The sequence below is a fragment of the Camarhynchus parvulus genome, chromosome 1A, assembly GCF_901933205.1.
Source record: "Camarhynchus parvulus chromosome 1A, STF_HiC, whole genome shotgun sequence".
NCBI classification, from domain to species: domain Eukaryota; kingdom Metazoa; phylum Chordata; class Aves; order Passeriformes; family Thraupidae; genus Camarhynchus; species Camarhynchus parvulus.
Genome location: NC_044586.1, coordinates 10,115,845 through 10,130,260, shown reverse-complemented (window position 1 = coordinate 10,130,260; position 14,416 = coordinate 10,115,845). Strand labels below are relative to the sequence as shown.

The 14,416-nt window shown below is 41.7% G+C and overlaps 1 protein-coding gene across 1 annotated transcript in view; it reads left to right on the top strand.

The window, feature by feature from the left end:
• The window catches only part of TBXAS1 (thromboxane A synthase 1), a 226,106-nt gene that overhangs the window by 157,771 nt on the left and 53,919 nt on the right, over positions 1 to 14,416 (top strand). The window contains exon 9 of the mRNA XM_030960164.1: positions 3,514 to 3,822. Within this exon, the coding sequence (XP_030816024.1) occupies positions 3,514 to 3,822 (309 nt within the window). The remainder of the gene's footprint in view (positions 1 to 3,513; positions 3,823 to 14,416) is intronic.

The following is a 14,416-nucleotide window of genomic DNA, read 5'->3' as shown; positions in this document are numbered from 1 at the left end:
CATCGCATTAGCACACCATTCTTTTGTGGCAGGAATTTGTTTCTGAGGCCATTGTAACATAACTATGCAAGTGTCAGAGGGACAGGATGGAGGCTATTATGGGCTTCTCCTTTTTGTGAGGAAAATCAAACAAATGTCCCTGATGGAGAAAGGAAGCCAGCAGCTGGATGTGATGACGAAAGAATGTTTTTGTGCAGTGGCACTGTAAGTACCTGGTCTGTTGTTAAATTAAGAAAAAAATGTAATTTTAAAATATTTTTTTCCTTCTACTGTCAGCTGAAGTGGAGGAACCTCCCCCCTCCCTTCTGTGAATTTTCATGAGATGCTTTTTCCTTATTTCTAGCACTTAACAATCCAATTATATTTGGGTTTATGCTAGTATTTGTCTCTATTGCCATTGTTAGGTTTTGGAATCAGAGCGATTTTTCCATCCTGATGGCGCGGAAAAAAATATGTTTCATTATGACTTGTTATAACCCTGGAAATCTTTTCTCTCGCTTGCGTTGAAGACGATTTTTTATGTGGCACTCTATACTGATGCCTAAAGTGAAGCAGAATGAAGCATAAGGAAGAGAAGCTTTGCTGAAATATAGCTCCTTCCACTGCGTAGAATTATCGTGGAAGAAAGCTTGCTTCTCTCTAATGTTATGCTTTTTTCCCCCCTACTATTATTCAAGTTGTTTTTACAAATGAATGTTGTTTTTGCAAGGTTTGTTTATGAAACCATTGCCCTTAGCTACCCCTGCGCACCTGTGAGCAAGTTAGATGGCACAGATCAGGTATCCAGTTTTTTCTGGATAGGATGACCTTAAAAACAGATTCTGCAACAAGACAAGCTTTTAAATTCCTAACCAAATATATTACGTGAGTAATAAAAAGAGCTCCTCAAAATGGCCACAGAGGCATTTCAGAGCACATTCCTGGGAATATTCACTTGTGCTGGTATTCATTAAGTTTGCTTTCAGCAAAAATTCTCATGAATGAAATTTTATTCAGTAGTCATTATGATTATTACTTTGCTATCACAGCAATAACCCAATGCTTTGTATAAGGACAGGACCTGATTTTGTTTAAGGCTGGAGAAACATCTTACAGGGTCTCCAGAGAGTGTATTGTCTAAATATAAGACCAGGCTCATCTAACAGCTCATGACTGGGAACAGCAAACCCTTAGAGGGCAATGGGTTTGTTTACAAGGAAATTCACAGCTAGAGAAGGATGGATGCGGAACCATAGCAAATGTTACACCTTTTGAGCTGTAGGAGGCTACAGTGCTACAATTCCACTGAATAGGAATGTAATTATACATTTTTATGTTATGAAGGTAGTTTAGGTGATGGTGGCTAGTCTTGCAGATAAAGAGACTGTCTCTACAGATGCGGTTCATTACTGCTTTGAATTGGTTTATCCACACACTAATGAACACACTGGAACTGGACTCTCTTGGTTTCTTGGGTTTTTGTTGTTGGGTTTTTTACTGTTATTGTTTCTTTTTGGTTTTGTTTGTTTATTTGTTTGGTTTTCGATTTTTTTTTGTTTGGTTTGTTTGTTTTTTTTTTTTTCTTGTTTGCTTGGTTTTTTCAATTTTAAAAATGGCCTAATACAAATATATGTACCAGGGAAATCCTTGAAGTACAGGTTATGCCAAAGAGTTGGGCGCTGAGTCGTGCAATACATGAACTCTCAGGATGAGAACAAACTTTTCCTTCCCAGAAAAATTAAACAAGATTTGGAACTATTCACAGCTGAAGTCTGCATGAAGTCTTACTTCCTCCAATCTACAGGAACATAATGGAGCAGAGGTATCCTGTCATGCTGGTGGGAATTGTGCCTAAATCTAGGCACAAGGAAGTGTTTTCAGAGCTGCAGCTCATTTGCAGAGCACAATGTCTGTAATGGTTTTTTTGTGTGCCTTCTCCTACTGGTGGAAAAGCATGTCTCCCATGCCTTGGAGGTGATTCAGTCTGACTGGTGAATGTGCAGAGTCCTTCAGCAGGCACTGGCTGCTATCTGGAGCATTGATTATTGGGTGTACCAGGGTGCAAGATGCTCACTGGGTACAAGGTACATAATGGAAAGGTTCTCTGGGGTGGAGGGAAGGAGCTGTTAAAGAGGCACTGTGCTGACCCCTTGTGTTATTCAAACCCCAAAATAACCATTCCTCTCTGACTGTAGATCGATCAGAACAGTTTGTTGGCAGCAGAGCTAAGCACAGGACACTGAGTATTTCTCCTGTTTTCTTGTCTCATTGCTCTCTTTTCCCATGTCGTGTGAAAAATAAATAATCTGATTAAGTCATCTGACATTTATAATTAATTACTTCTTCCTTACTCTTATCTTGTTTGCCTGTCCTTTTCTCTGGCCCTTCTTTTTTCTACTTGACCTCTCAAACATCAGATCCAAGAAATCATTCAAATGATTAATTTTTAACAGAAAAATACAGTTTACAGCATATTATTTTCTTTTGAAGTAAAGCTTGGTCCCTTCTTTTGTCCATCCCACTGCACAAGTCGTCATGTTCTCGCACTGCAGTCACTTCTAAGCCCTTGAGCTATCATGCATTCTGTTGGTATTTGAGGAATTGAAAATCAATCACACAGCCTTATGGCTTAGGTTCAGCACAATTCTATTATGCCCACTCGCAAAAGTCAATTCAAACCTTTTGGGTTATATTTCAAAGCCTAATCAAGCTTGCTGTCCACACTGGTTGGGAGTCAGCTCACTCTTGGCCATAGGTCTGTTTATTAGGGCTTTTGTGTCAGAAATAAGTGTGAAAGAAACAGTTCTCATAACAGTAGGATCATCCAGTGGGCATTTTGCAAAGACAAACTGCCCAAGCAGGTTTTGCGGTAGGGGAGTGCTTAGTTTTAATATGGTTCTGCAAATATCTTCTTAAAGAATTGTTTAAAAAAGGCTATCTTGTTACAAGTGTTCATAACTGTTCTTTCTCATAAAAAGATGTCCCAGTTTACTGAGATTAGGTTTCAGCCCTGTCACACCAAGCTAGTGTAGAAAGTAATGTAGATGCAACCCTGAACTTAGATGTTGAGTTCCAAGCTTTGGACCAAAAGAACAAATGAGGGTGGTGCATCCAAGCAGATGAACCAGCTCCTCCAAGCATGATTTGTGCTGCCTCCATCTGGAGGTGCACATGGAGCCTGCACGTACAGTGTCTATGTCAGTCCCCTGATTCTCAGCAAGTGCCAAGAACTCAGCCTCAGTATAAAAGAAGCTCTGTGCAGAGCTGGCCATTAGCAATGCTCTATGAAGGGTACATAACATACCTCTTGTGAACTGGGGGCAGATCAGTCTCATCTCACTGGGAAGAAAGCAGTGACAGGCTGTTAGTTATGGCATTTCCAGCTGATTTATAGAAGCCTCCTCGTTTGCTGAAAGGCTGGTGGCCATTCTGTAGGAGCCAAGCATGCTCTATAAATAGGAAGCAGTTCTCTGCTTCCATTCCCCATGGAAGGCGCTGCTCTGTGACCCATCCCTCATGTTCCTTATTCTGCAGAGGCGCAGAGATTTTCTCCAGTGGATGCTTGATGCCTGCGACTCAGCCGTGGCAGCTGAGTGCTCGGGTATGCTCGGCCCATCTGCTGCTCCCAGACATGATGAGGCGCCTCTGGCTGGCACAGCCCCATCTGAAAAGGCTCAGAAGATGCTGACAGAGGATGAGATAGCAGGCCAGGCTTTCCTGTTCCTGATTGCTGGCTACGAGACCACCACGAGCACGCTGTCCTTTGCCACCTACTTGCTGGCCACCAACCCGGAGTGCCAGGAGAAGGTGCTGCGGGAGGTCGATGAGTTCTCTGCAAAACATGTGAGTATGATGTGCTGCTCTTGGGCTTTGTGCAGGGAGCAAGGCAATGGAAATGTATCAACACAAGAGATGGCCTAGAAACTTTGTGTCATGGTGAATGCACAACCTTTAAAAAGTATTTTACATTATTGAAATAAACCAGCTGTTGTCAGCTGGTTTCTATTTCTTTCCTCTTGTATAAGTGCTTCTACTGTTTTTGTGGTTAATTTTATTTACTGGTCTTTGTAGGAGCATAAATAGTGTTCTTACAAATCATAAACTTCAAAGTTTTGTTTTAAATGTTGGGTTTTTTTTTTCTTCTAGCAGCAGGATATATATGTAAGCTTTAAAAAAAAAATCATGGTATCTAATTCTCTTATACTGCGTTCAAATTACTTCTCCATTATCTGTATTTGCCAAGGGCATTTTTGTTTCCAGGAGCTTGAGTTATTTACTTGTTTCATTCATACGTGGCAGGCCTAATTGTGCCCTCATGTCTGGTGAGTTCAGCTGACTTCCTTAAGGCCTCCCAAGGTGTGAAGGTGCAGCTTGACCTGGAGTATGAGCAGTTTACTGGGTAATGCTGGGAGCAGAGTTGCACACAGAACCCCCTACTATGCAGCCCCAAGGAAAATGTGGGTAATCTCCTCATCAGTTCCTGAAAGCTGACAGCCTAGGAAACCAAAGGGGAACTGCTGGGAGAGCTATCCTACAGAATAGTGTGTATTCATTCATATGACATTGTTCTGTAGATGGGCATGTGAAATAGTGAACATTTCCATGAAAGTGTGTAGAAATCTGAGTGCAATCTGTCATTATCTGGCTGGTTCCTTAAGGATGTTCCACGTAGGAAGTCCATGCATATGGGTATGTCTACATGGACAAGTAGGGTCCTCCTGTAGGCACAGATTAATCATCCAGCACAGCTGGTAATGGGGGCTGTTGGGTACACCCTCTAAGCACCTCAGGAGTTTATTCTGGGGTTATTAAAGACCAGCTCTGTGTGTACCAAATTTCTCTTAGCAGTTGGTCTGGTCCAGCTCCAGTTAAAGGAGCCCTTGCTGTGCACTTGGAGACTGCAGAGTGAGTCAGTGCAAGAGGTTCACATGTGGTGTGATTCTGATTCAAGCTGGAGAACTAAATGGACCCTGGCTTGTGTATGGTCTGACTGAGCTGCCATTCACTATTAGTAATGTTTCAGCAATAATCAAATTCAAATGCTTAATTCTTGGCTCTCTTGGTTCTCTATGAATGTTTTGCTAATAATTTCAGCTTTTGCATTATCTAGGAGAGGTTATGAAGCTGGGCACACTTGTGGCTGTGTCCCTAGTCAGTGCAGAAAGTTTGCACTCAAATTAATTTCTGCTCTGTACAAAGTCTGTATGAGGCTCAACTCAAACTGTTGTCCTCATCCCAAACCATGCTGTCCCATGCCATATATTGATTAGAAGTACCTTTCAAATAAATTCCCTGTACTTTGATTTGTTAGGTTTAGCTTTAGATGGTTCATATATGGCTGTATGGCCAAGGAGAAGAGAAGGAGAGAAGGATAATGATTCATCTGCAGTCCCTGATAACAGGAAATTTGTAGATCTGATCTGTGCAGCCCCATCCTTCAAAATATTTCCTTTTATAAACAGTTCAGGATTTGGCAGGGGGGCAGGAGGGGGCAATACACTGCTCAAAGAGCCCATCCCAGAATAAGGAAAAGGGTGCAGCAGTTCAGTCCCCTCAGTGACTGCAATTAACTACTTTTAGCCTAGAAAATGAGAAATATGTGAGCGGTTTGTGAGTTACAGGAGTAGCAGCTATTTTAGAACTGGGTATATATAGATGCTGTGTTCAGTTGTCATGTAAGAGAGAGGAAGGGAGGGACACAGAAGCTACAGGCTCAGTTAGTTATCAAGTCAGTTGCTAAGAAATTTGATTAGGTTGTTGCTTTGCTCTTATCAAGGTGCTCTGTAATTTTCACAAAGGAAGGGCTTTAGAAGGCCAAAACATGGGGAATGGTACAGTCAGATTGTTTTGACATGTGGTGGAAGATTGTTTTGATTTGCAGATATGCAAGTATTAAACACAGTATCCTCTTCAGCCAAATTTATACTCAGGTAATTATAACTACAAAATGTCCTCTACCATGTCCCCCTTCTCTCCTCCATCCATTTCAGTTGGCTGATGCAGCATGTTTTATTGCCCTAATCTGTGGTGTGGAGCTGCAGTCTGATTTTACAGCAGCTGCTGTGTATCATCCCAGAGATGATTGTACTTTGGTGGTGGACAGAGTGATTTATATACTCATTTACCAAAGTTTATAAAGACATGTGAGAGCCATCTGAGAAAAGGTGCTGTAAATGACAGGCACAGTTCCAGCTTTTTGGCACACCAGTCAAAAACACAAAGCATGATGACCTTGTAATAGCCAGTAATGGAGCAAGGTTGGTCCGTCTGGGCGTACAGCAGTATTCTGGTGGCTCAGGGTGTTGTACTTGAGGACACCTCCGCCTTTGCTGTGATCTTCATTTGTCTGTCTTGCACAGTGGGTACGTTGGGAGAGCATGAAGGGGATGGAGAAAGCTGAGTCAATGCTGTGTTAGAGATCCCTGGGCAGGCGTGGTGCAGACTGCTGCAGTGTGGTGCAGAGATACAAAGCTAGGTGCTGAAAGCGTCTAGTCCCAGTGCTGGGAGTCAGATACCCAAAGGAGACAGGACCATGTTATCCTGCTCTGTTGTGTCCAGCCGAGTTTGTTTCAGAGCTGTCTTGGGAGGTCTCATTGCCAATCTCTACCACACAGCCTGAATAGGCTGTGGAGATGGCACTTCCAGGCAGGTGTCCTCAGAAAATACTGACTGTGAGAGTCATGGGTTGTCATCTTTTTCTTTTTACCTCCAGGACCATCCTCATCTGCCTGCTAAAGGACATTTTAGGTCTTTTCTTGACTGACAGCTCAGTGCTGAGGCTTCATGGTGTCTCTTTGCCTCAAAGTGGGATGAGGCACCTGCCTCATTTTAGAGTCTGGCAGGCAGGAGAAGCCCCTGGCCTCAGTTATTGTAGAGGGCAGGACATTGCCCCCTCACCTCTGTCTGGGTCTTTAGGGTGTAGGGGAAGGGCATGCAGAACTCTCTTTTCATCTCTGGGGAAGCAGAGAGACAAAACACTGAGTGGTGATTACTTGTCACCACACACTGTATCTTCCCATGCTGCTTTTGAATCCCTGTGTGTGCTACAACTGTACTGGAAAAGACAAGCATAATTCTTCTAACACACAAACAAAAATTCACATTATAAAGACTTTGACCTGACCCTCTTCATAAATCCCTTGGGAGGGTAGTGTGTGCCCTGTGAAGGGCAATCTGCTAAAAATAAGATGCACCTATTTGCTGCAAGCTTGTTGCTGGGTGTGCAGCTTGCTTTGATACCATGAAAGCAAAATAAACAAGATGAAAAGAGAGTTAAATATGAACTAGTGGGGGCAGGACGCCTACCTCTGTGTCTGCATAAAATAATATTGCTTTCTGCAGAGACCACAGATCTGGGACAGCAGAGAGGGGTCAGATCCTCAGATGGGTTAAACTGGTACATGTTTGGTATTAGTACAGGTACGGTGATATGCATCAGCTGAGAAGCAAGCCTGGTATGTACCAGTGAAGGAGGCCATGGGGAAAAAAAGAGAAAGGTTGCTATTTCAAGACCAGATTATTTTTACAGTGTTTGTGGCTAACCATCCCTGAACTGTTAGAGGCTATACAGTTGTGAATGAGATGTTTTTTATCCACATTCACCAAGTGAGAAAGAATGCACCCATGGTCTTCAACTCTCCTTTTCAGTCAAAAATGATCCCTGTGCAGAGGTTTTAAAGAGCCCTTCACAAGACATATTTAGGAACAGTTTTTGCACATGTGACTGATTATTTTATTGTAAAAGCAAGTTGATTTTGTTTGTCTGTGTGAGTGCTTAGCAAAATCATAGAAAGCCTGGAGCACACCCATTCATTTTGAGCATATGAACACTTGCTTCTGAGTGCCACTGTGTGCTCTAAGCTGCTCTGTGTGTTATGTCCTAAGCCACAGAGCTTAGGGCATGAAAAATTGCATCTTCCATGCTGGGAATTCCCTTAATGTGAGGCCTCTCTTTTTTCCTCTATTCCCATTTTAGCAGTTAAAAATGCTAAAATCTCTCTCCCTTCCTTGTCCCTGCTCTCAAGCCTGAATCATTCACAATTATAAATTTTTTTGTTGCTGTTGTTTTACTGGACTGCACAATTTTAGACAGGAAGAGTAACGGCACAAAACAGAGCGCAAAACCATAGGTGACCAAGCTAACTTCTCGTAAGAAGTTATTTGTTACCCTGAGGTGGAATGTGGTGAGTGGGTGTAGGTATGTGCTCCTGATCTGCTGCAAAGTAAACACATCAGGTTAAACCAGTGAAACTAGGTCATTTTCTGGAGGGGGTAAAGCAAGCATGCTTTGGGCAGCTAAGGAGGGCAAAAGAGGTATGAGAATGATCTTCCCTGTCTCCATGCAATAAAGAAATCCACACCTGATGGTGGATAGCATAGAAAAGCCTGGTGCAAGAGCTCCCTGAATTCTAATTTCACCTTCAGGAATAATTTACTGCCTATTCTCAGTAAGAGACAGCCAAGCCTTGCATTAACTAATGGCTAGACTTGGTGCTACAAGTTTTGGGGATTTTTAGCTCATATCCATACAAACGTGTCATTACTTAAAGAACCACAGGAAAAAAATTGCACTGAGCATTACAGAATCTGAGATGTGTTGCTGCACTGATATGTGGGGCTTCAGGTCTGGTGAAGGACAGAGTAGCAGCTCACTGCTCCTTGCTGCTGATGCCTAGGAATACTTTCAGGAGCCCTGACGAAGGTGAGGGAGAACACAGGAGTCAGGAGAAGTAAATAAAAGTGAATACATGAAAGAGCAGCTATTACCATAAAACATTTCATTGGAGGCTGCAAGACTAACTGTGTTTTCCATTCTATTTTAAAAAAGCTTTGTACTACTCTTACTTATCACTGCTTGATATGACATTTAGAAACATCAGTGTGAAAGGAATGAAGAACAGGATAAGACACAGCATGTCTCTACTCCATCAAATTTCCTATCCACACAAAGTACTAGTGTAACAATTCAGTGCTGGTGTGACTTACCAACATTTTCACCTCTGTCTGGAGACTGTAAAGTTTAAAGAAACTTCAAGGTTCTGCCATACTCTCTCTCTATTTAAATGGAGACTTGGAGATTTTTCTTTGATATAAAGGCATCTTCCTGTTCCTATGAAGACTTGGTTTTGTATAGCTTTAGGACCCAGGAATATTTTCAATATGTTTTATTGAAAATGTTGACCAGACTGTTTCATCTGTACTCTTTCATGTCAAAAATATTGAATGATACTACTCCAAAGTCATTGCAATCCATCGTTTTGTTTATGAGACAATACTCTTTAATTCCTTTTTAACTGCTCTGTGTAGTGAGTTGTGAATAGCCCAGGTTGAACTGGACTGATGCATAAACTCCACATTTATGATTGTTAATTTTGGTGCTGTAATTCATCAGACATACTGGGTGTGGCAGTTGCTCATCTGGAGTAATTGTCTTCGCTGACTTGAGTGGAATTGTACTAAACTTTACACTGGCTTATGATTCTGTTCTTCACACTGAAAAGCTCCTTCACTAATACCTCTGCAGTCTAATGGAGATGTCTGATTGAAAAGGGATTTTGCCATTTCAAAATTTTCCCTTCCCATAAAATTTCTAGAGCAGAGAGAGGTAAGACCATTTTTATGGTGTCTCTGTGCCTGATTGAGTACTTTAGGTTTTTAAACAGTCTATGCAGAGAGTCTCCTTGGTAGCACAGACGGTTTTCTTTGAGCATTAGTGAAAATGAGAGGTGAAAGTCAGAGAGATGTCACTGTCAGGGAATTACTACAACAATTTGCATGAGTTTGGTGCCTTTCATGCAGTATCTCAAGGCTTTGTGCTCTCAGAAGCTCCCAACTACAGAGACTGAGCTTCACTAAGGAAATATTGCTGACAGTGAAGGCTTGCATTTATCAAGGGAGACTGAATTGTAAATAGTGTGCAGAAAAAAAGTCTACAGAAGAGAGTTGCTGTACACATACACACACAAAACATACAGAACTAGGAAGCACAAACAATATTGGTTGTTGTTGCTGTTTATTCTCTTGAATGAAATTACACTCTTTGATTGCTCTATTTGTTTAAGAAAGTGTTGCAGAGCCTCCCATCATTTATGAATGTCAGCTGTCAGCACTTGTTTTTTTTTTAAACAAATAGAGAGATGCATTTAAACGTGTAGAGACCGAGTACTGTTAGGTTCTATTTCTGCAGTTCTTCATGCAGTTGCTCAATGTCTGAAATCAGTTATTTATCTTAGTCCCATGGTGCTTCTGTACATACCAGTCAAAGGTTGCTAAGTTAGGAGAAGACAATAAGCCTTTCCCCACATTTCTTCTCTGCTGTAAGTATCTAGAATATATTGATTTGAAATGTAAGCTTTGGACTCAAGAGACCCAAAGTCACTTCTCTTGGGCAGAGGTTATTTTGACTTCTAACTCTTCCAGAATGTCAGCCACTTAAGCACCTTTGAGACTCAGGGCTTTATCTCTACATCTTGAGTCTCTGCTGTATAAAGAGAGGTATCATGAGAAAAGTCTTGAGTCCAAGCTTGCCAAGTGTTTGTCCACTTTGCTCCAAACCTGTTCCCAGGCTCAAATGCTGAGGGGAAGCACTGAGGTGGAAAAGCTTGGGCTCAGTTTTCTCACTGTGCAAGCCTTAGAAAATATCTCTTTTCACAGGTTGCTTTCCACCCCAGGCACCCTCCCAGCAGAGAAGGCAGAGAAGGTATCCTGGAAGACCCCTGTTGCTTGTTCCTGTGCTTTGTAGGGCCACAGTCACCCTTTGGCTGAAGCATGAGCAGCCAGGAACTGCATGAGAGCAATTCTCCTTGCTTACCTTGTGTTTGTAGTTCTTACACTGTACCTACAGATGCCTGCTCTTCAAAGGAGATAAAGACTTTCAAAGACAGTAAAGCCTTTCTTGAGAGTCAGCCTATTTATGATATGCAAAGAGTTGAGTTAAACAATTGGTAAGTCTGGTTTGGCTTTGCTATTTTGGAAAGTCTGCTGTTAGCTTATAGGAACAAATTCCACATTTTAAACCCCAGTTGTATCATGACATTGTACTTATTCCTTGACTTTTCCCAACCTTACTTCTCTCCTAGGAAAATCCTTTTCACAGCTGAGAATAGGTGGTTCTATGTGGCCTGGAATGATGTGTGGTTGAGATGATTAATGTACCTTTATTTCAAGGAACTTGTTGTTGTTGACACTGCAGAGTTCATTTACCCCTTTTCACCCAAGAAAAAGAAATAAAGAGAAAAGAGAAAAAAAAAAAACCTTTTATTTTTCCATTTGTTCAGGCCTATCAGTCTCTTGTCCATGAAGACTAATTTGTCTTTTGCTTGCAATGTCACATGTTGCTCAGTGACTCTGCCTTATTACTATTCTTGAGCAAAACTGAGTCTCAGGTAATGTATGCTAGACAGATACTCATTTTCACCCCTGAATTTTCTTGGTATTTTGCCATCCTCATAATAATTGACCCACTATCACTGCTGCAGGGTTCATGTTAAAGAATAAATTTTTCTAGTGACATGGAACATTTAATGGTGAAGATGTTAATAATGCTGCACTTTAAATGTGATTAGACAGATTTGTTTAAAAAGAAAGTAAAGGGAAAGATGCATCTTCCATGTCTTTCTATTCCTTGTCCCCCTCCTTCCCCCCTTACATTTCAGGCTTTTATGGAGAAAAGAGTATATTTGCTTTTAATTTAAGGAAAAAATACCACTGCTGAGCAAGAAACTTGTTACAATTTTCTTCAGGATTTGTCTCCCAACTGCCCCTGTATATGGTGATTAGCTTCCTCAAGGGATAAAGTAAGCCAAATTAATGTCAAAGCAATGTCCAATAAATTTTTATATTCATATCAGTGATAACCTTTTAGCTGCAGATAGGTAACATCATAGGGTGCAGGGTGGAGCATAGTCCCAGGTAGAATTGGTAGGTCACATTTTTGCACTGGGCAGTTGAGCTTTGTAGAAGGAAGCAAGGAGATAAGCTAAACCACAGAAAATATCACCACTGCTCCTCTCCATGACATTGTGGGGGACATACTCTCACCAGGCAAGTGACATGGTAGGAAAAGAGGTGAACATGCTGTGATTTGTCAGGAATGGGGATGCCTTCACATGCGTAAGTGCCTGTTCTTTGAGTGGCAGCTTGTCTACCCCTCAGGAGTTTTTCAATATGAAGTAGGACTCAAGCCCAGAGAGGTATTATACTATTTTTTTTGTTTGTTTTGTCATGGAAGTTAGGCACTGAAAGTTTCCATAAGTTATGTGCTGCTGTATCATAAATACTTAGCAAAGAAAGAGAACAGCTAGCAATAGGCACAACCTCAATGCAAAAAGATCAGAAAAGCTAAACCATCTGGCCCTTGAAAGAACTTACAAATGAGAGAGGGTGGCTTTGGACATCTGTGTCAGGACCCCACACTGTGTCTCACCATTAGCAGCCAATTGCACTCATCAGGCAGGAACTTGTCCCCTGGGAAATATTAAATACCGAGCTAAGCAGAGAAGCATTTTCAAGCTGTGTGTTAGTTAACATTCATTTGGGATGAGACCCCTCTGTGTCCCCAGACTGAAAGGCAGATTCTTCAGAGCATGAAGGTGTTGGCCCAGCCCTGGCATCCTCATCTGCTGCAGGAATCTCCAGTGAACTCAGCTTCTGAGAGGCTTTCAAGACCAAGAGGTAAAATTTTGCTTTAACAGCATTTTACCCTGTAAGGACAATAGTGACTCTTGAGATTTCTGAAAACAAGTGCCACTGTCATGATAGGGATTTTCCACGGGACCTTCTACAAGGGCCTGTAGTGACAGGAAAAGTGGCAATGGCTTTAAACTGAAAGAGAGTAGGTTTAGGTGAGATTATTTACTCTGAGGGTGGAGAGGCACTGGCAAAGGTTGCCCAGAGGAGCTGTGGATGCCTCATCCCTGAAAGTGTTCAAGACCAGGCTGAATGGAGTTCTGAGCAGCCTAGTGTAGTGGAAGATATCCCTGCTGATGGCAGAGGGGTTGGAATTAGATCAGCTTTAAGGTCCTTTCCAAGCCAAACCATTGTATGATTCTATGGGCAAAGGAAGAGAAGGAGAAGTATTGGGGAACATAGATAAAACAAAGCCTGTTTGTGCACCTGTGCTTGCATGAGAGAGAGAAGGAGGGAGAGAATGAATGATGACTGAAGAAAAGAAGGTCTTTTATCTGGAAGTTTCACACAGATTCCTGAATTGCAGGTATTAAATGCATAAGGTGCAAAAGTTGAGCTGAGGAGAACACATGCTTAATTTATTAAGAAACAGCAAATCCCCAGCAGCAACCAAGAAGAAATTAAAATTGTATTCATCATATTCATAGCTTAAAAATGATCTTAGCTTATATGAATGTGAGGTCAAAATGGAATTTTTCCTCCAGGTATGTACATAAATTAGGAAGCATTAATAGGAAGCAACCAGTCCATTTATTTGTCAATAAGCATTTGCAGTGAAGGCTGAATGAGCTGGTGCCAGAAGGAGTGGAAACTAGTTTGCATTTCATGATTATGTAAAGCAGTTTTTTGGTAGACTGAACTTCTTGTGACCTCCTCTCCCTTTTTTCCCCCCTTTTTTACCACCCTGGCAGAACATATGTATTTAAATAATTTCCATTTCTTACAATATGATTTTGCTATTTTTAATCAGCATGAGATGGCTTTTGTATTGTTTGCCCTGCTTCATCTTATGCTTTTCTTTTAATGTGGAGGAAAAGGAAAGGTGGTGTTTCTGGATGTGCCCTTGCTCTAGAAATGTGGTGGTCTTCCAGTGATATGAGTGAACATTTCTTACTTAACCAGATGGAAATACTGGTGCAAAGGGAGTAGTCAGGAAAACACAAAGGAATGTAGGAAACACATCCTGTCTGAAGACTGCTCGGTTTCAAATCAGTTAATATATTTTACTGTGTCACAGAACAATTTTTCACTAATATTTATTGAATGGGTCAGGCTGAAGGGACCACAGGGGGGGCTCTGGTCCAGCCCCCCTGCTCAAGCAGGACCATCCTAGAGCAAGTGGCACAGGATTGTGTCCAGATGGTTTTTGAATATCTCCAGTGAGGGAGACCCCACACCCTCTCTGTGCAATCTGTTCCAGTACCTGGTCACCTGCACAGTAAAGAAATTCTTCCTCAAATTCAGGTGGCATTTCCTGTGCATCAATTTCTGCTCCTTGCCTTTGTTTTCCTTTTGTTATTGATGTATTTGAAAAGCCTTTCTTGTTGTCCTTGATATTCTTGGCCAGATTTAATTTTGGCCCCCAGATGGACTTCGGCCTTCCTTGCCTCATTTCTACTTACTCTGATAACCTCTTTATATTCATTCCAGGTGGCCTGACCCTGCATCTCCTGTGTATTTTCTGCTTGTGCTTGAGAAATGAAAAGTGTTCTATATTCATCCATGTGGGTCTCTTGCCCTCTTTACACAA